Below are 19437 nucleotides of genomic sequence, written 5' to 3'. Positions count from 1 at the left end.
CATTTTTTTCATCTTTTTGTTTCCATTTGGATAGATTAGTACTAAAATGTTTTGTGCCGTCAACTTTAAATTCCTAAAAGTTTAAATTTTTGTACAGTATTTCTTCTTTTGCAATTGAAGCTTGTATTTTACATTGAATCATTATTAATTTGCAAAATAACTTAAGAAAATGTAGTGAAGTAAAAACCATAATAATAAACACTGAAATTTGTTCCAGTACCCAAAAGTAATGAACCTGCTCTATTGAAATCCACAAAATAGAAACGTTATCATTATTGATTATAACACACTTTATTGATCATACATTTTTGCTCATAAATTCCTTGAAAACGTTTGATTATAGTTGCTTTACCATGTATATCAGAGGCTTAATTAAAGATAATGAGCAGCATCATCTGCATGTATAGACACATTGCAATAACTCCAGCAAGCAATGCAAACAATCATATCCTGGCTGGAAAAAATAGAGAGATTCAGAGATAAAGGTGTATTCACTCTGTCTAGCATCAAAGAAGATGCTATTTTAATATGCTGACATGAACAGAACCAAGAGAACATGGACCAGACAGAGCGGGTGGAGGTTAGCTGTGGTGGAGGAGTCCTTGGTGGTGTTTGTTGCATCTAGAGAGAGACGACAGGTGAGCCATTAAGATGTAACAACATGAGTTACAGAACAAGTTATGAATGAATAAAAGGCCCAGTTACACCCGAAAGTGGCACAGCAAGGTTTACCCATCTTTGGCTCTAGGAGCTGGTAAGCTAACAGCTAACGCACTAGCAAGCCAAAAAAAAAGTGCAACGCTAATATGCTACGATAGCTACCTCTGTTTAGAAACCTCGGGCCAAATTCATGTGGCAAATTAAATTTATGGTTGTCTAAATTTGGAGTATTTTCCTCGTGTCGGAATTATTTTAAACTAAAGTTTGTACTATGTATGAACTATATAACGTATATTTTGGAGTATTCGGATAAAACACTGTTTATTTATGTCCAGTACCAACATTTTTTAACTGTGCCAAACAAACTATTATGGTTCAAGATTAGGCACGTAAAACACCCATCCGCCACCCTAAACTCTGCACCGTTACAATCCACATCTCGACGTATGGCTTATCACTTCCTCTATCAATTAGCTGCTTGTCCCCAGTTAGCTTGATAGCACTTGCATTACATTATGATAAAGAATAATGATACAAAATAAGATAAGATGTTGTTTAATCGTGAGCCTTGTTTGGAAGCTTATTTTAGAAGAACATACTTGGATGAGCAAAACAGGGGATTGATTTTGTTTAAAACTTTATTGTTTCTGTTTTCAACTTTACCGGAGAAAGATTTTTAGGGATGAAGATGAACCGATATGTTTGTCAAACGTAACACTATCTCTTTTCTTTGGCTGTTTGATTGCTGTTGCTGGACTGTAAACATCCCCCAAATCTGTTTTAAAGAGTTGGATGGATCGGCTAACGAGAAGCATACGTTAGTTACCATAGCGGTAACATAAATAAAACAAATGAGATTGAGGTTACCTGAGGAAGAACGAGAGAACGAGTCATTTTTAACTAGCCATGGCGGTGTGAGTTTCAATACGTCTTCAGGTATGAATAGGTCGTAGCTTTCACCGCTGCCAGATTCTGGAAAATCCCAGTTATCGTTATCATCGTCTCCCCTTAATAAAATGGCTGCAGCACCTACAGGAACAGCAATTACAGTTTGTTAAAATTGCAACAAGAAACTGTGGTTTGTAAGCTTTTTTTTATTTGTGACCTCTCAATACAAGGCATGTCTGCTTATTACCGCTTGTCACAGGAAGAATAAGTTATTACGTAAGTTTTGAGTACTTCAATGGAAATTCCCCGAAAAGAAAATGATCACATTTTAGATCAAAGATAAAGGACATGATAAGTGAGAAGTTTGTTTTTCCAGAACATAAATCGGAACATTAGATAAAGATGTTAGAGTCAAAAGTTTTTAAAGAGTACATTTTTGATATGTCTTTGGATATCATAAAAACAGCCATAAAAAAATGTATTTCCATCTATTTCCAGGAAATCCTATTTCCTGAAGGTGTGAAGTTTGGTGGATGTCAGAACTACTGAAGTGGAGATTTCTGGATCAGAGTGTGAGAAAAACTCCACTGATAGAAAAGCTCCTTTAAAGAGAGTTTAGTTAAAGTCCAGACATTTAGAAGAGTCTCCAGGTGAAGAGGGTCACAACATGAACTAGTAGATATCACCATCAAACTTCACCACTTCATCACTCACATCAAGTTTTCTGAAATGTCATGTTTAAATATGTAAATGAGGCGTTATGTGATGGTAAGTTTATTTTAGTAAAATAAAAATGTTCTCTTTCGTCTAGTCTAAAAGATGACGTATTATGGAAGAGAAAAAGTGCACAATATCAACCAGTGCATGAACTGGTTACTGGTTTACTGTTTTTAAATCAAATCAATCAATGAAAAAGTCAGATAAAAAATATATATATATATTTCAGATTTACCTCACTGATCCAGACTAAAATAAAACCCTTGAGTTACAATGAAGCAGAGACATTTCAGAGCAAACACAGTTCATTCTCTGACTCACCAAGAACCCATATCAGCAGGTAAAGCTTCATCATCACCTCCTGTCCTCTTCTTCTTCTCCAAACGTTGAAAAACACCAAAGTTTACCGAGCTCTGCCGTCGGTGCCCTCACGTCTACGTAAGCTGAATGTCAGTATACTCAGGCTACCAACACAGGAACTAGCTCACCACAGTTTCTCAAAGAGGAGACTGACTTGTCGTCTTAGCTGATATCTTTTTGATCGCATATTGAAATACTTATCTCAAAGAGTGTTGGACCCGAGAGACAGCAGATCTTTTACTGCAGTAAAAGTACTAATACCACACTGTGAAAATACTCCAGCATTCAAATCTTACTTGTAGGTAAAGATCTGTCAGTAAAATTGTTTCCTATTTAATCTGATGTTTCTGGATCAATATTCCTGCTGCATTAATGTGTATGTTGCACATCTCATTTGATCTACATCAATGCATCGTATTCTATAGATGTTTGTAGCGTCTCTGTCCTGTGAGAACCTCGTCTCTCTGAAGAGAACAAACAGCTTCGTGACGATGCATTGTCCAGCTGATCTAAGAGGCTTTTTAAAGAGTTAATTTATCTGAAGAAGAAGTAGGAGGATTCTCTCAACACATAAAGGAAACACTTCGTCCTTCAGTTCATCACAAACTTGGACAGGAGCCAAATACATTTATGAACCCTTTTAAATTAAAAACGAATACAACAAGAAACAAATAAAACACGTCTGCAAGATGTTCTCTGAAAATCAGATTGTCAAAATCAGTTTTATTATTTTTACGTCATTTTGGCAATAATTTATTCCAAAAGCAGAGACGAGAGACAGTGAAGAGAAGAAACGTGGCCTAGCTGTGCCTCACCAGCAGGTGGCAGCATCAACACACAGCAGTACATCCCATAACGTCCCGATGGAGACACAGTGTGCGCTGTGCAGAGAGGCCGGTAGTGTGAGGCTGTCCTCGCTTCAAATTCGGTAAAAGCAGTTGCTGTAACTTTTTTTTTTTTGGTCTTTTGAGAAGAAAAGTATTTTCTACTGTATTTGTTGAACGTTGTCTGATTTCCCACTCGACCTGAACGCAGCACAGCACAGACAAATCACACACTTCACACTAAAAACAATGAAAAGCACATTGATAGAAGTGCAAATGAGAAAAATCAACATCTGATAATTGCATAAGAATTTAGATTAATTTCATTATTTTGCATCTTGGTTTCTTACACTAAAATATCAGCGTCGGTTAAAGTAAGGCTTTGACATTACTCTGTGTGTGTGTGTGTGTGTGTGTGTCTGTGTGTGTGTGTGTGTGTGTGTGTGTGTGTGTGTGTGTGTGTGAGCAGATAAAGACACAACAGGAGAACATAAACAGGTTGTTCAATCCCAGATGCTCCGCCCCTTTCATCTTTTTCATTTTAAGTATTAAAACGTCATACATCCGGTTCAAAGTGCTGTAAAAATCCACAAATAGTTTACAACTAGTGCGGACTAGTTACTGGACTCATGTGCTCAAAGGTTGAGGTGAAGCAGCTTCTTTCTAAAGACGCACAATAACACAACAGGAGGGACAAAATAAAGTTTGGTTTGTTTAAAATCCAGACATTAAATTAAAGGACCAGTGTGTATCATTTCAGGGGATCTATTATCAGAATATATAAGAATATAATAGTTTTCAGTGTACAAACACCTGAAACTAAGAATCCTTGTGTTTTCGTTAGCTTGGAATAAACCCTTCATATCTACATTGGAAGCGGGAGGCGGGGTCCGCCGTGTTGCACCGCCACGTTTCTACAGTAGCCCACAAAGGACAAACCAAAGAGAGAGAGAGACTCATGTTTTTACGTGACCTGAAGGCCACCGTAGTTCCCTCCACGCTTGTGAAACTGCGTGCTGTTGCACTAAAACAAAGGAAGACATTTTGGAGCAACAAGAAGGAAGTAGCTTGTTAAAGGATCAACATTCATTTAAATGAGGGATTCAGTTTTATACGAATGTAACATTTAGAATGACATCTGGTTTGCGTCTAAATTTCCAAATTTAATTTCCAAACCTTTAGCCTGAGCAGCTATAGCTAGAAGACCAGTTAACGCGTTGATAAATGTTTAGAACATCTGCTGTAAAGTTTGATTAAGGTTACTTTTACTTTCATGCTCGTATGAGGTTGATTTAAAATGGCCGCCACATAAAACTAAATAATAACAAAACTCTTAAATAACCAACATTTGTTCCATATCAAGAAGTGCAAAGATTTCAGAAAACAGTGTAGAAAAGTATTTGCACTGATCCCACAAATATATAGAAAACTTGATTTCTCTTCAAAATAATAATATTCGTCAACATATAAATACCATCCGTATTCACACGGGGAAAATATTCAAGTACTGCTAGAAATATAAACATACTGTACATGTAAATATACCGTAATATCATTTGTGTTGCATGTTTTGTGCTTGGCAGTACGGGGTGGCGGTGAGTCACTCCTCCGCGGTGCATTCAAGTGCGACGCTGTGCTCCTGGGCGATGGCGGCCAGCTCTTTCAGGAACTCGGCGAACAGGACGATGGCGAACACTCGGCTCTTGGCTTGAGGGGGGATGGGAGGGCATGGCGGCAGGACGGCGAGAGGAGGCAGGGCCAGCGCGGTCCTCACGGAGCCGTTGGGGAGAGACGGGTCCAGGATGATGTCGCCGCCCCGAGACTGGAGGCACTCTGGGACACGAACGTGACAGAGACGGCTTCAGACAACGATCGACCAACTGTGGAGACGCTGTATACGTCTCTGGTAGAGACCCGTCAATCACTGTGTAGCCCCGCCCCTAAATCATCCCCTGCTTTATGGTCTGTCTGACTCTAAATGGAGCATAATGTACTAAATGAACATCATGCTGTATTGAAGAAGACTTGAAACTAGAGATTGAGACCATAAACTCATGTTTACAATGTTTACTGAGGGAATAAATCAAGAGAGAAGTAGAGTCATTTTAGACTAGACTTCTATACAACCAGAGGAGTCGCCCCCTGGTGGACACTAGAGAGAATGCAGCTTTAAGACACTTCCGCTTTGGCTTCAATCGGCAGAACCGGAGGTTGCCGCCTGATTTGGGAGCATTAACTTTCTGGAGTTCCTGCTAACCGCCTCGTCACTGTAGCTTCATATTTAACGTGAACACAGAATGAGATCTTCTGATCTAACTATTTCAAAGCAAACTAACATATCTCCCATAATAAACACATTAATACTGCTTCTGTAACTTCTCCTTCAATTACCTCAGAGATTTATTCCGACACTAAAACCTCCAGCTGGGCCGGTTTCATGTCCCGTCTGTGTGCGTTGAAGTGTGTGTGTGTGTGTGTGTGTGTGTGTGTGAGTGTTCATTAACCTCTAAACTTGCTGTCTTGGTCTTTAGCCAACAGGAACCTCCAGGCCTGAGTGATCAGGGAGGGGAAGTCTGGCCTGGCCGCCACGTAGCGCTCAATCTGAGCGTGCACCGACGCCAACACCTACGGGAATAAAAGGCTCCGCGTCGTTATCATCTAGAGGCCTGAAACATGGGCATCAGACGTACATGAGATGTGTGTGGATGTTACCTGGTGCAGCGTGCGTACGTTGGGCTGGTCGTGAGCGTCGGTGCTGAGCAGGAAGGACCTCAGAAGAGGTTGCGGGTACGACGCCAGCTGGGCCAGGATGCCCGTCACCAGAAGGTTCACGGCGATGGAGTTTTCCAGGAGGTTCTCGAGGCGGGACAACAGCACGCTGATGAACGGACCTGTAAAGGGAACTCCATGCCTCCTGCTGCCTTTCTTACTGCTACTCATCTTCTCTTCTCCTTCCTCTTCCTCCATCGCCTCCTCCTCTCCTTCTTCCTCCTCTCCGTCATCCCACGAGGAGCTAAAAAAGGACTCCTCCTCCTCTTCTAGTTTTTGCCTCAGCGCTCGCACACGCCTCCTGAAAGTGTTGATGTCGTTTGTGACGTCGTCACAGTCCGGCTCCACCCCTAAAGAGAGCATGAGCTCGTGGTATCGGGACAGGAAGTCATCGTTGTTGGCGACTCTGTTACCAGGCGGACTTGGAGGCTTTGCATCGGTCGCCAAAGGGTCACATGGCTCAAATTCAGTGTGGCCATTGGGTAAAGTCGCTAAACACGGCGTGGGATGTTGTGTTTTGCGATGTTTGCGATTGACAGTAGCTTTGGCGTCACTCAGGTTTTGCTTAAATGAATCGTTGTCTTCGACCGTATCATCGCATTCGTCGATTATATGATTCTTAGCGTTAAAGCCGTTGGTAAAACCTTCTTGTACATCCATTCTCTTTATCTCATCTTCTCCTTCCTCCTTCCTTCTCCCCATCTCTTTCCCTCCGTCCTCGCTCCTCCTCCTCGTCGACATTATGCTGTTGACCGTTTCAATGACGGTCTTCCCCGTTGTCGTTAACATTGTTATCGTCGTCGTCGCCACCGCTGTCGAAACCCGCTGGCCGTTCGAGATGCCCCCACGTGCCCGCCGGTTCGCTGCCATGATTCGCTCCAAAATGGCCGCCTTCGTTTCCCTCTGGGCGACTAGATTATAGACCAGAACATCGTCCTCGAACTCGGATTCCTCCACATACGAGCCACGCACCAGCTTGGTCGCGGTGCGTCGCATTTCTTGGATGTGTTGAGGCGTCGAGACGCATCTGTCGACCTCCGCGGTCACGCCGCCGATCGCTAGTGCCGCGTCCGTCGACGCTGGCGAGGAGGGATCGTCGTCTGCGAAAATGTCGTCCCACTCCAGCTCCAGGGCGGAGCAGGCTCGTCCTGCCTGGTTACCAGTGGAGACGGGATCTGAGGAGGACGGCGTTGGAGAGAGGGCTAGTAGAGGCGAGTAGATGGAGTCATTGTTGACTCGCCGTACGATCTCGTCCTCGTCTTCTATGTCGTCCCCGGGCGTGTCCAATCGGTAGTCTTGAGGTGGAGAGTCGGTCCCGTCATACGGAGACGACCAGAGACGACAAGCGCTGCAGACAAAACAAAAACTCATCAGAACTGAAGATGCTGGACATAAAAAATAATATCTTATCTGGATGAACGGATCGTCTGTCTGTCAATCCACCACTTTTGTCTTGGTTGAAACATCTCAACAACAACTGGATGCATTGTCATGAAATTTGGTCCAAACATTCAAGTCCCCAAGAGGACGAATCCTACTGACTTTAGCGATCCCCTCATTTTCCCTCTAGTGTCTCCATGAGGCCTTAAAAGGACAGTCCACAAACCAATGGGTGTACAGACTGTGATTCAATCCTTCCCAAAAAATGTAATACCAAAGAATGCCCAGCAGAACTCAATGTTTCGTCTGCCACAAGTCTGATGAGGAATCACTGTGTCTCCAGAATGAAACATAATATGTTATGCCAACAACAAAAATATGGCCAAAACTACGAAATAACGACCATTAATGACTCCAATCATCTAAACAAAAGGTCCAGGGGGAGGTGAGGACGCACTAACCTGAGGGCGATGGAGATGGCTTGGCGGGCGTCCCAGAGGTAGTGCAGGTAGTTCACATCCATCAGAAAGTCTGAGCCCCGACAGTAACCAACGCTGTCTGATACTGACAGATCTGTCGCAGACAGAAAGGTTAAAGTTAGCGTGATAGGATAGGATAGGTGTTGAGAAAGTACTTACATGTGTACGTGTAAATGATGCCGACCTGCTCCTTTGGGCCAGTGGATGTGCTCTGAGCCTGTGGTAACGGTGAGGAGGTTCCCGGGAGACCAGGAGGGCAAGAGGAGCAGGAAGGAGGCGGCGCCGGAGGAGCAACAGTCCCTCCGCTTTAGGGACGAGCGCTGCTTCCCGCTCAGGTGGCTGCAGGGAATCAGATACCTGAGGACAGACGGACGCCGCTCAGTCCCAGCATGCATCACTGCCGAAAGAGATCATGAAGACCCAATGCAACTGCTAGTCGCTCTGATGAATGCTGGGAGCCGTAGTTGTGTGGGTGTTTGCGTAATAGAAACACTTGAATACGTTCTACGGTAGAACGAGCACCATTGGTTCTCTTCTCACAGATGAACCAACATCTAATACCTCGTGTTTGTGTTCTACGTTCAGAGAGACTGACCTGAACACCAGCTGCAGCATCACGTCTTCACAGAAGAGACCAATCAGAGTCCTGAACAGAGCCAGCGACACCGTGCCCAACTGAAGGACACAGAAACGGTTCAAAGGTTCATCTCATTAGGATCGATGAATAATGAAGAGGTGATGAAGATGATCATGATGAAGAAGAAGAAGAAACTGAAGAAGAAAGAAGAAGCAGCAGGAGAACAAGCAGAAGGAGAAGCAGAGATAGAAGAAGAATAAGGAAAAGCAGGAGAAGAAGAAGCAGAAGCAAAAGATGAAGCAGAAGGAGAAGCAGAAGATGAAGCAGAAGGAGAAGCAGAAGATGAAGGAGAAGATGAAGCAGAAGAAGGAGAAGATGAAGCAGAAGGCAGAAGAAGAAGGAGAAGCAGAAGAAAGAGATGCAGACGATGAAGCAGAAGAAGGAGAAGCAGAAAATGAAGCAAAAGAAACAGAAGAAGAAGCAACAGAAGAAGAAGGAGAAGCAGAAGAAACAGAAGAAGAAGAAGAAGCGCGTTACCTGGAAAGGCGTGTTGACCCTGCTGACCAGCGTGTCCAGGATGTGCACGTTGTCGTGCGCGTGCAGCAGGATGAAGGACAGGAAGCTCTGGAGGAGGGCGGGCTCTGAGATGGAGCGCAGGAACAGATCCAGGTAGGCCGTGGTGGTCATCACCTCCTCCACCGTCAGCTGACCGTCAACACACAAGTGTTTAATTCATGTGCTGCTTCTTTACTTTTACTCTTCTAACAGATGAGAACAGACATGTTATTAAACTGTAGATATTGATTTAAAGAGGCTTAAACTGTGATTAGTTCAGCTGATATTCTGAATTCTGAATTCCAGCTGGTTCTCGGCTGCTTTTATTGTGAAACTCTTGAACACTGAAACAGGAAGTTGTTCCTGTTTAAATCTAAGCTTCCAGTTTCTTTCACCAATGAGAAAGTTTGTTGCTCAGAGGATCTTTGTCTCTTTGAACACCTTTTTGTTCTCCATCTACTAAACTGAACTACATCTAAAGAGGACTTCAAAATAAAAGCCTCATTCAAACATGCGGACCCATTCAGCGTCGGCGATCAACACGGTGTAGCCGATAGAAACGAGTTCTTCGTACCTTGTGCAGAGCAGGAGCCAGGACCGGCACCAGGAAGCCGTTGTAGATGTAGCCCAGCAGCTGAGACCGGATGGAGGGATGAGCCACCTGAGAGACGGACAGCTGGCTGTAGCATCAATCATTGTGTGTGTGTGTGTGTGTGTGTGTGTGTGTGTGTGTGTGTGTGTGTGTGTGTGTGTGTGTGTGTGTGTGTGTGTGTGTGTGTGTGTGTGTGTGTGTGTGTGCTTTACCTTGGTAACAGCGCTGCAGAAGTCCAGGGAGTGCAGGAAGTGGACGAGAGCTGGAACCTGTGGACCCAAACACCAGGTAGGAGTGACGTCATCGATCAGTCTTTTAATTATTTCTTTAATTCATATTTTGATTTATTCATTCACGTTTCAGGCCTGCTGGTGCAATGACGCCCTGTGTCGTGTATCCAACGTAGCGCCGCAGACATTTTGCCATCCGTTTCCCCGTGTAAATTCTATTATTTCTATTCTATTCTTTATTATTCTAGTTTGGGAGCAGAGGTGCAGAAAGAGAGACCAGAGGGCAACTAACTGGTTGTATAGATATTCTTCTGCAGGAGCAAATAAATGCTGGGAAACAATCTTTTGGGTTGTTTCAGACTGAAATATCTCAACAACTATTGGATGCAATGACATGACTTTTGGTGCAAACATTCATGTTCATTCATGAATCCTACTGACTTTAGTGATCCTGTGATTTTTTTCCTCTAGCGCCACCATGAGGTTAAATGATGTGGTTTTGAGTGAAATAATCTCAACAACTTCAGGAGGAAATTTAGTTCACACATTCAACTCCTTAACTTTTCATCTATCGCCATCATCAGATCCAAACTCATTCATTCATTCATTCATTCACAGTCACTCACTCACTGTGTGGTCATCACGGTTACCTGCTGCCAGTCGGCCTGGTCCAGACAGTGCCAGTCTTCGCTGTAAACCTGCAGCCGGGCCGGAAGAGACGAGTACAGACCGGACAGACCTGTGGCCAGCACCTGTAGACACACACACACACACACACACACACACACACACAAACAAACATTCTCTCATGAACACACACAGGCTTATGTGGAAATGAAATTGCAGTGCAGATTAGTGACGTTCTTTCCATAAATAGCAGATATTAAACAAGAGGCGAGTCAGTGATTCATTGATTAATTCAAACGTCATTAATGAATTAACAGGTCCGTTACGGGAATAGTTTAACATTGTGTCACAGTGAATATGAAGCTACAGCCATCAGGTGGTTAGCTTAGCTTAGCATAAAGGCTGGAAACAGGGGGAAACCAGTATTTATGCTAAGCTAAGCTAACCGACTGTCGTCTTATATTTACAGTAAGAAAACAAGAGCGGTATCAATTGTCTCTCTGCATTGAAGCAAATAAGTGTATTCCCCAAAAAATGCAAAACTATTCCTTTAATGAAAGAGAGAATAAGAAGGTACGCAAAGCAACATAAACAACAACAACATAAACAACATAAACATAAACAACAGCTGCAGTCTTGAGTCTCGCCAACAATCGGGCAGCCGTCCAATCACGTGCAGACTTACTAATCCCTCTCTGTGTACGAGCCAATCTCACCCTGATTTACTAATCTGCTCTCTGCATGAAGATTGAGGTCAGAGTGTGGTTACGTGGGCTTAAATCTGACACACACACACACACACACACACACACACACACACACACACACACACACACACACACGCACAGTAAAAGCAGAAACTTGCAGTGATGGAAGCAGCATGGCTGATTCAGGAAATGAAGAACAAAACAAAACCTTCTTTTTATCTTTCAATAGTATTTATGTATTTGTTATTGTTTCACCGTCTCTAAAGGTTTGTCAGTTTGTAGCCGTGTATCTCTTTCTTCTGTCTATCTCTTTCTTCTGTCTATCTCTTTCTTTTGTCTATCTCTTTCTTCTGTCTATCTCTTTCTTCTGTCTATCTCTTCTGTCTGTCTATCTCTTTCTTCTGTCTATCTCTTCTGTCTGTCTATCTCTTTCTTCTGTCTACCTCTTTCCTCTGTCTATCTCTTTCTTCTGTCTATCTCTTTCTTCTGTCTCTCTTTCTTCTGTCTCTCTTTTTTCTGTCTATCTCTTTCTTCTGTTTACCTCTTTCCTCTGTCTATCTCTTTCTTCTGTCTCTCTTTCCTCTGTCTATCTCTTTCTTCTGTCTCTCTTTCTTCTGTCTATCTCTTTCTTCTGTCTCTCTTTCTTCTGTCTATCTCTTTCGTCTGTCTATCTCTTTCTTCCGTCTATCTCTTCTGTCTGTCTATCTCTTTCTTCTGTCTGTCTCTTTCTTCTGCCTCTCTTTCTTCCGTCTATCTCTTCTGTCTGTCTATCTCTTTCTTCCGTCTGTCTCTTTCTTCTGTCTACCTCTTTCCTCTGTCTATCTCTTTCTTCTGTCTGTCTCTTTCTTCTGTCTACCTCTTTCCTCTGTCTATCTCTTTCTTCTGTCTATCTCTTTCTTCCGTCTATCTCTTCTGTCTGTCTATCTCTTTCTTCTGTCTATCTCGTTCTTTCCCCAGCGCCTTGTGGTCGTACAGTTTATCTCACCTCGTCTCTCTAGCCCTCCCAGAGGATGCGGTATGAGCTCTTTAGTTATTACATAACTCGTGATAATGAGATTACAATGCAGAGGGGAGATGAATGAATAGAGGAAAGGATTCATCCGCTGCACCACAACTCATTTAAACAGCCATCTCATTCATACAAACACTAAATCTGTTTCAATGCTCTTACTGTGAAAAGCCTTTTTATTCTGTTAACCCCAGCATTACACTTCCTCACGTTAACAGAATTTAACTGTTGCACACACTCTGTCGAGATCAACTCAGTTGAGCTCAGCTACAGAACGTGGGGTGAACCACAGCTCTGCTGAGGGAACACTCCTTTAAGTTCTCACATGTATTTAAAGTTCTCAAAGAAGTTCTCATTTAAATAAACGTATTTCAAGTCTTTATCTGTTGCCAAAAGAGGTAAAACAAAGGCGATTGATCCGATGGCTAACTGATGAAAGTATTGCAATATTTATATTTTTGCAGTATTATGTCTGTGGCGACATTTCCTCCATTGAATATACACACAAAAAAAATGTAATACTGTATATATATATATATATATATATATATATATATATATATATATATTATATATATATATATATATATATATATATATATCAAATAACAATGTTGTGTTAATATTACTATGACTGTACTTTTTTATATTGATGCTTTAGCGACATTTTTTTGTTGGTTTTATAAATTAAATTAAATTAAATTAAATTAAATTAAATTAAATTAAATTAAATTAAAATAATATAAAATAAAATAAATTAAACTCAATTAAATTAAATTAAATTAAATCAAATTAAATCAAATTAAATTGGCTTTATTGGCATGAAAGTTTAAAAAAGTCAAATTAAATTAAATAGAATGTTATTATGGAATTTCGGACGCTGCTTAACTCTGATTCCTTTGTTTTTTCTCAAGTAGATTTTCTAAATCAAATCTTAAGGACTTTGATTTTAAAGTCTCTTATCAGACTAGTTTGAACACATCTACTGCCAAAGCAACTAATAAAGCAGTAGCTGAGAATCTGAACCTATAGCTCCATATTAACCTCTCGTCGTGTTAGCAGTGCGCTTATCTCTGACAAGTCCTTGACATTTCCAGACCGGCAGACGACCGTGAGACTCGACGAACGGAGCCGAGGACGTCGTCTCCTCGGCCGCCTTGGGAGGAACCGCCGAGGGTTAGAGACGGAGGACGCAAGCTATCTGACCTCGAGCGTCGACGTGACGCCGTCTGGCTGCACTTACAGGACAGAAGTACGTGTTCTCGGCGATGTGCAGGGCGACTCGGGGATCGGAGGCCGACAGAGACATGATGAGCAGCAGAGCGTCTCTGGCCTGCTGACCGACAGAACCCTGTCTGAGCGAGAGAGAGAATAGAGGTTTATATATATATATATACACATATATATATATATATATACGTGTGTGTGTGTGTGTGTGTGTGTGTGTGTGTGTGTGTGTGTGTGTGTGTGTGTGTGTGTGTGTGTGAGAGTGTGTGTGCGTGCATACCTGTGTGTGTATGGTATGAGCAGGGAGAAGAGCAGGAAGTTGGCGGCTCCCTGGTCCTCACCGGTGTGGAAGAACAGCTCCAGCACTGAGGGATCTTTGACCAGAGCGACACACAACTGGTTCAACAGGAGGACAAGCTCCGCCTCCACCACACCGCCGCTGTCTGGAGGAGGGGGGGGGGGGCTCAGGTGATTAACTATCCAGGTAACTGCTTCAACATGTTGCCAGCTACACCTGCAGCATTTGAAAGCACTTCCTAATGTCCTATTGTTGCTCTGAGCAACGATCCAGAGATGTACGTAACGGGCAGTTCTGAGAGTGGTACAGTAGTAAACATAAGCGTTTAATCCCTAAACGTCTTTGGACCACCGACTCACCGGTCCCAGCTCCGGCGCAGGAGGCCAGCAGCATCATGAGCGGCCGTAGAACCGGCTTGTGGTGCAGCAGAGGCTGCCTGGCCTGAGATAGAAGCATCTGGTACATCCTGAGCTGCTCCAGCTTCATGTCCTCAGTGAACTGTCTCCTCAGGCTCCACAGGAACAGCCGCTCCATCACACCCTCCACGACCACGAACTCCAGGATTGGACCCATCGCTCCTCCTGTGCCAAAAACAGGCATGAGACCAAACACAATAGTGGCGCGATGGAACGTTTTCTTTCTTTTGCTCTCTTACCTTGGCCCGCCTCCTCCTCCATCAGCAGGAAGAGCATGTGTTCCACGTAGTTCTGGACGGCGCTGGCCTCGTCGGCCGGGATGGGGCCGAGGCGTAGCGCTCCGGGGCCGCCGCCACCGCCGTGACCCGAGAGGAAGCTCAACGCGCCGGTGAGGCTACGACCCGGCTCGTGTTTCTCCAGGATCTTTACTACCTGCAGAGAGACGGGACATTGGACATCAACGTTAAGTGGGTTCTGCAAAAAACAGAGTGGAGTTTGTGCAGGAAAAGTTGGTGGATCTTTAGAAACTAAACTTGACTGAAAGAGCTGAAAACATCAGATGTATGTGGAGCGATTGACACATGAAACAAACATAAATGTCATATTTCCATCATGTCTTCAGCCTCTTCTTCTGCAATGGTTTAATGAAACCCAACAGTTCCTCCCAATGAGCCAATGGGAACCCTTTTTTTCTTTTGATGAGTTTCTGAAGATTCATTTCAAGTTTGCGCTAAATTTGGATGGAAACTTGACTTCTGTTTTTTTCACTGCAAACTAAGCAGCAACAACTAGAGCAGCATGTTAAAAGGTTGTGAGCTGCTGTTTCTTTTACGGCCACTAGGTGCGAGGAACTCTTGCGATGTTGAAGAGATATAGAGTCAATTAATTGTTTCCTACTCGTTTTGAAAAGAACCTTTTCACAGTGTGTTTTCTGTTCATGAAGGTTAATTGTAAAAAAAAACAAGATGGCGACAGCCAAAAAACAAGATGGCGACAGCCAAAAACCAAGATGGTGATGGTCAAAAACCAAGATGGCGACGGTCAAAAACCAAGATGGCGACGGTCAAAAACCAAGATGGCGACGGTCAAAAACCAAGATGGCGACGGTCAAAAACCAAGATGGCGACGGCCAAAAACCAAGATGGCGACTGAAAAAAAACTAAATGTGGACATCCAAAAACCAGTGAGTAAAAACTCCTTTTATCTTCAAATTGTGATGGAAAAAACACTTGAAATTTTGTTTAATGTCAACTGAAATAAACAAAATCTTTATGTTTTCATTCATTAAGTATGTGTACAACTGTGGAATTTTAGTTTTGCATCGTTAATATTCATACTTATAAACAGCAAAGACTTAATTAATCACTATAAGAAATGTAGAGAATACAGTAGAGAATGGATCGCTGTGGGAGGAACGAATACATGAATGAAAAGAGAGAGACGCAGAAGAATGTGATTCACTGTCTGGACTTGTGTTAACCTTTGACCTCAGTTGCTTCAGACAAGGACAACACACACACACACACACACACACACACACACACACACAGAAATGGAGTGTGTGTGTGTTTTCCTGGCGGCCGTAGAGAGAGAGGCTTGTCTCTAAATGGATCCTGTGTTTAAGGGCCAAAGTCTGGGTCAGTAATGCGCGCACACACACACGCACACACACACACACACACACACACACTATGTCTACCAACCAGTATGACGACAACAGGACAGTCTGAAGACACTGAGGGACAGAGTCTCCCTGATTGGTTGATTAGCTGATTGATTAGTAGATGAGGTGGTTTACCTGTGACCAGTGGTTCTTGAACACGATCATACAGGTCTCGGGGTCCACCCCTCTCAGCGTCAGAGACCTTCTCCGGTTGCCTCCGACAACCACCGAGGCCATCATTTTGACTGGCAGTCAGGTGGTTATAGCATGTTTCAGATCGGTGTGGTGGATGGTGGGGGAGGGGGGCATTAGCTGGCTCTCTCAGCCCAGGATCAGGCTCTTTTCCTGGGCTTGCTGTTGGCCTGCAGGAGGTGGAGGTGGAGAGAGTGGACACTTTTTATTATTATTCTAATTACCGTAGTAATGATAAGTCAGGAGGATCCTTTAAAAACACCTCCTTCTCTGGGTCATAACTGTACACACAGACATGACACACACATGTTGCTGCTTTTACCTGCAGAACTTGCCTGAGAATCGTCACGTTTTAAAGTTTTCTGCAGTTTCAAACTAATTCAGTGACAGTCGTCTGAACATTCATGGTTTCACTGCAAACAGGAGCTGCCAAAGTCTAGTTCTTCAAACTTTTTAAGGTGCTAGTTTGCCAAAATGTTTGTCAAATGATCTAATGCATTCAAAATAAAGATGTAGAAACATGCAAAACTATCCAAACAAATATTGTTCCACCTCACACTGTATCACATAGTGTGGGTTTGTTTCTGTGTGTTTTGTGTATTTGGATTTAATTTAATTCCCCTCAAGAGGTTGCTGATCGTCACACAGAGCCTCCATCTCTGTCTTCATATCATTGTGTCTATCTGTGTCTCTCTACACACTAACAAGAGTCAAGGCCCGGAACAGGAAGTGAGGGTCATCAGCGGCAGCAAGCAGACGGGAAGTGTCCCGAGTCCCACCCTGTGTTTCCTCGGGACATTCCACAAATTCCTTAATAGCTCTTCAAGAAACCTAAAGGACACTACTGTAAAGAACACTACTGTAAAGAACACTACTGTAAAGAACACTACCGTAAAGAACACTAATGTAAAGAACACTACTGTAAAGAACACTACTGTAAAGGACACTACCGTAAAGAACACTAATGTAAAGAACACTACTGTAAAGAACACTACTGTAAAGGACACTACCGTAAAGAACACTAATGTAAAGAACACTACTGTAAAGAACACTACTGTAAAGGACACTACCGTAAAGAACACTATTGTAAACAACACTACTGTAAAGGACACTACCGTAAAGGACACTACTGTAAAGAACACTACTGTAAAGAAAACTACCGTAAAGGACACTACTGTAAAGAAAACTACCGTAAAGGACACTACTGTAAAGGACACTACCGTGAAGAACACTACTGTAAAGGACACTACCGTAAAGGACACTACTGTAAAGAAAACTACCATAAAGGACACTACTGTAAAGAAAACTACCATAAAGGACACTACTGTAAAGAACACTACTGTAAAGAAAACTACCGTAAAGGACACTACTGTAAAGAAAACTACCGTAAAGGACACTACTGTAAAGGACACTACCGTGAAGAACACTACTGTAAAGGACACTACCGTAAAGGACACTACTGTAAAGAAAACTACCATAAAGGACACTACTGTAAAGAAAACTACCATAAAGGACACTACTGTAAAGAACACTACTGTAAAGAAAACTACCATAAAGGACACTACTGTAAAGAACACTACTGTAAAGAAAACTACCGTAAAGGACACTACCGTAAAGGACACTACTGTAAAGGACACTACCGTAAAGGACACTACTGTAAAGAAAACTACCGTAAAGGACACTACTGTAAAGGACACTACCGTGAAGAACACTACCGTGAAGAACACTACTGTAAAGGACACTACTGTAAACACGACTGTACCTCTGTCCTGTAGCTGCCGAGGAGACGACATGGACGAGTGTCGTCGTCCTGAGAAAGAGACGGAGATATATGAGTGAAAGGTTGTCTGGCTCACATACAAACATACTTTACACTTTACAAACCCATCCGTCACCATCTGGGCCTCTAATCTGTGTGTGTGTGTGTGTGTGTGTGTGTGTGTGTGTGTGTGTGTGTGTGTGTGTGTGTGTGTGTGTGTGTGTGTGTGTGTGTGTGTGTGTGGGGGGGGGGGGGGGCAAACAGTTGGATTTCAGTCCAATTTCCTCTTTGGATCATCAAGTTGTCGCTATAAAGTGAACATCTTTTAGACGTTGGGAGTGAGGACGTTTTCGGGTTGGGTTTAGGCGTCCAGTCGTTTTCTCGAGGATTAGGAATAAATGTAAGAATTTTCAATATTTTATATCAACCGCAGCGTATTATGAATTTGTTTCTGTGTGCCTCACAATAAAAGATGAATTCAGAGACAAAAACACTAACCATGAGAGAGAGAGAGAGAGAGAGAGAGAGAGAGAGAGAGAGAGAGAGAGAGAGAGAGAGAGAGAGAGAGAGAGAGAGAGGAGTAATCTGAGATGACTGATGTTTAATCCCAAAGCACCGCCGTGTGTGTGTGTGTGTGTGTGTGTGTGTGTGTGTGTGTGTGTGTGTGTGTGTGTGTGTGTGTGTGTGTGTTTTGCATGCCATCACACACACAAACCAGGGATTAAACACACACAGATTTTCTGACCTGTTTTTTCACGTTTATTTCAGCATTTAGCCGATTGGCTTTTCAACTCATTTTGATAATGAAGCACCTGTTTTGCTGGAGGGCGCTGCGGCAGCCTGGCGAGGGGATCAAACCTGCAACCTGTCAGTCACATGAGGACAGTCGGCCGAGTTCTTCACTGACTTTAAAATGTCAACATGTTCACACACGTGTTCATGTCCCCCAAAGACAGAAAAACTCCACGTTTGCAGTTTCTAAAAAAACATATTAAATATGAACACAAGTGTAAACCAGCAACAAAGAACATCAGTCGTTGAAGTAAATGTATATAAATGAAAGTATTGATCAGTAGAATGTGTTCCTATTGAATCTGATGTTTCTGGATTCATATTATTAAACTATAGTTTTATACTCAGTCTCTTACTGACCCTGAACGCACCACCACAGACAGGTTCAATGAGGGTAGTGAACTGAAGAGTGTGAGCACGAGCGTGCTACACCTTAACACACACACACACACACACACACACACACACACACACACACACACACACACCTGAAAAGTCAATAGAATAAAGAGGATGCGAGGATAGGATGCGTTAATTACAAAAGCACACAATGCTTCTTATGTAAGAGTTTCTCTGTTTAGTTCTACTTTAGTATCACAGTCCAGTCTAAACGCTTTAAGTGTGTTTCTATTGTACTTTATTTACTGTTTCTATTCTTTTACTTTTGAAGTATTTGGTACTTTCTAGTGTAATTCTCTCTTTTGTATTCTTTTAAC

The 19437-nt window shown here is 42.8% G+C and overlaps 1 protein-coding gene and 1 long non-coding RNA gene across 2 annotated transcripts; both read right to left on the bottom strand.

The window, feature by feature from the left end:
• Positions 1-272: 272 nt before the first annotated feature.
• Positions 273-2734, bottom strand: LOC137874870 (uncharacterized). The gene is made up of 3 exons (XR_011103345.1): positions 2587-2734; positions 1528-1689; positions 273-621 (listed from the first exon to the last, which is right to left on the bottom strand). It is a non-coding gene; the product is annotated as an uncharacterized lncRNA (long non-coding RNA).
• A 601-nt stretch (positions 2735-3335) lies between these two features.
• Positions 3336-18180, bottom strand: LOC137874492 (FHF complex subunit HOOK-interacting protein 1A-like). The gene is made up of 16 exons (XM_068713192.1): positions 17933-18180; positions 16114-16340; positions 14555-14747; positions 14259-14480; positions 13882-14044; positions 13618-13729; positions 10682-10783; positions 10014-10070; positions 9784-9870; positions 9192-9359; positions 8673-8752; positions 8262-8434; positions 8060-8171; positions 6162-7566; positions 5954-6074; positions 3336-5282 (listed from the first exon to the last, which is right to left on the bottom strand). The coding sequence occupies exons 2-16, from the start codon at positions 16216-16218 to the stop codon at positions 5050-5052; spliced, it is 3333 nt and encodes a 1110-aa protein (XP_068569293.1). The 5' UTR covers positions 16219-16340; positions 17933-18180; the 3' UTR covers positions 3336-5049.
• Between the last annotated feature and the right edge of the window lie 1257 nt (positions 18181-19437).

The sequence above is a fragment of the Cebidichthys violaceus genome, unplaced genomic scaffold (genome assembly GCF_023349555.1).
Source record: "Cebidichthys violaceus isolate CVI_PGR_0920_01 unplaced genomic scaffold, fCebVio1.0.p SCAF_19, whole genome shotgun sequence".
NCBI classification, from domain to species: Eukaryota; Metazoa; Chordata; class Actinopteri; order Perciformes; family Stichaeidae; genus Cebidichthys; species Cebidichthys violaceus.
The sequence above is the reverse complement of the archived record's forward strand: the minus strand, read 5'-3'. Positions and strand labels throughout refer to the sequence as shown.

Bases quoted from the DNA above. Each gene is read 5' to 3' on its own strand.
- LOC137874492 (XM_068713192.1), bottom strand. From the start codon at position 16,218: ATGATGGCCTCGGTGGTTGTCGGAGGCAACCGGAGAAGGTCTCTGACG. The intron at 14,748-16,113 runs GTAAACCACCTC...GTCTCTCTGCAG, and splicing joins TCAAGAACCACTGGTCACAG to GTAGTAAAGATCCTGGAGAA. The intron at 10,784-13,617 runs GTAAGTGCAGCC...GTGTGTCTACAG, and splicing joins AGAACACGTACTTCTGTCCT to GTGCTGGCCACAGGTCTGTC.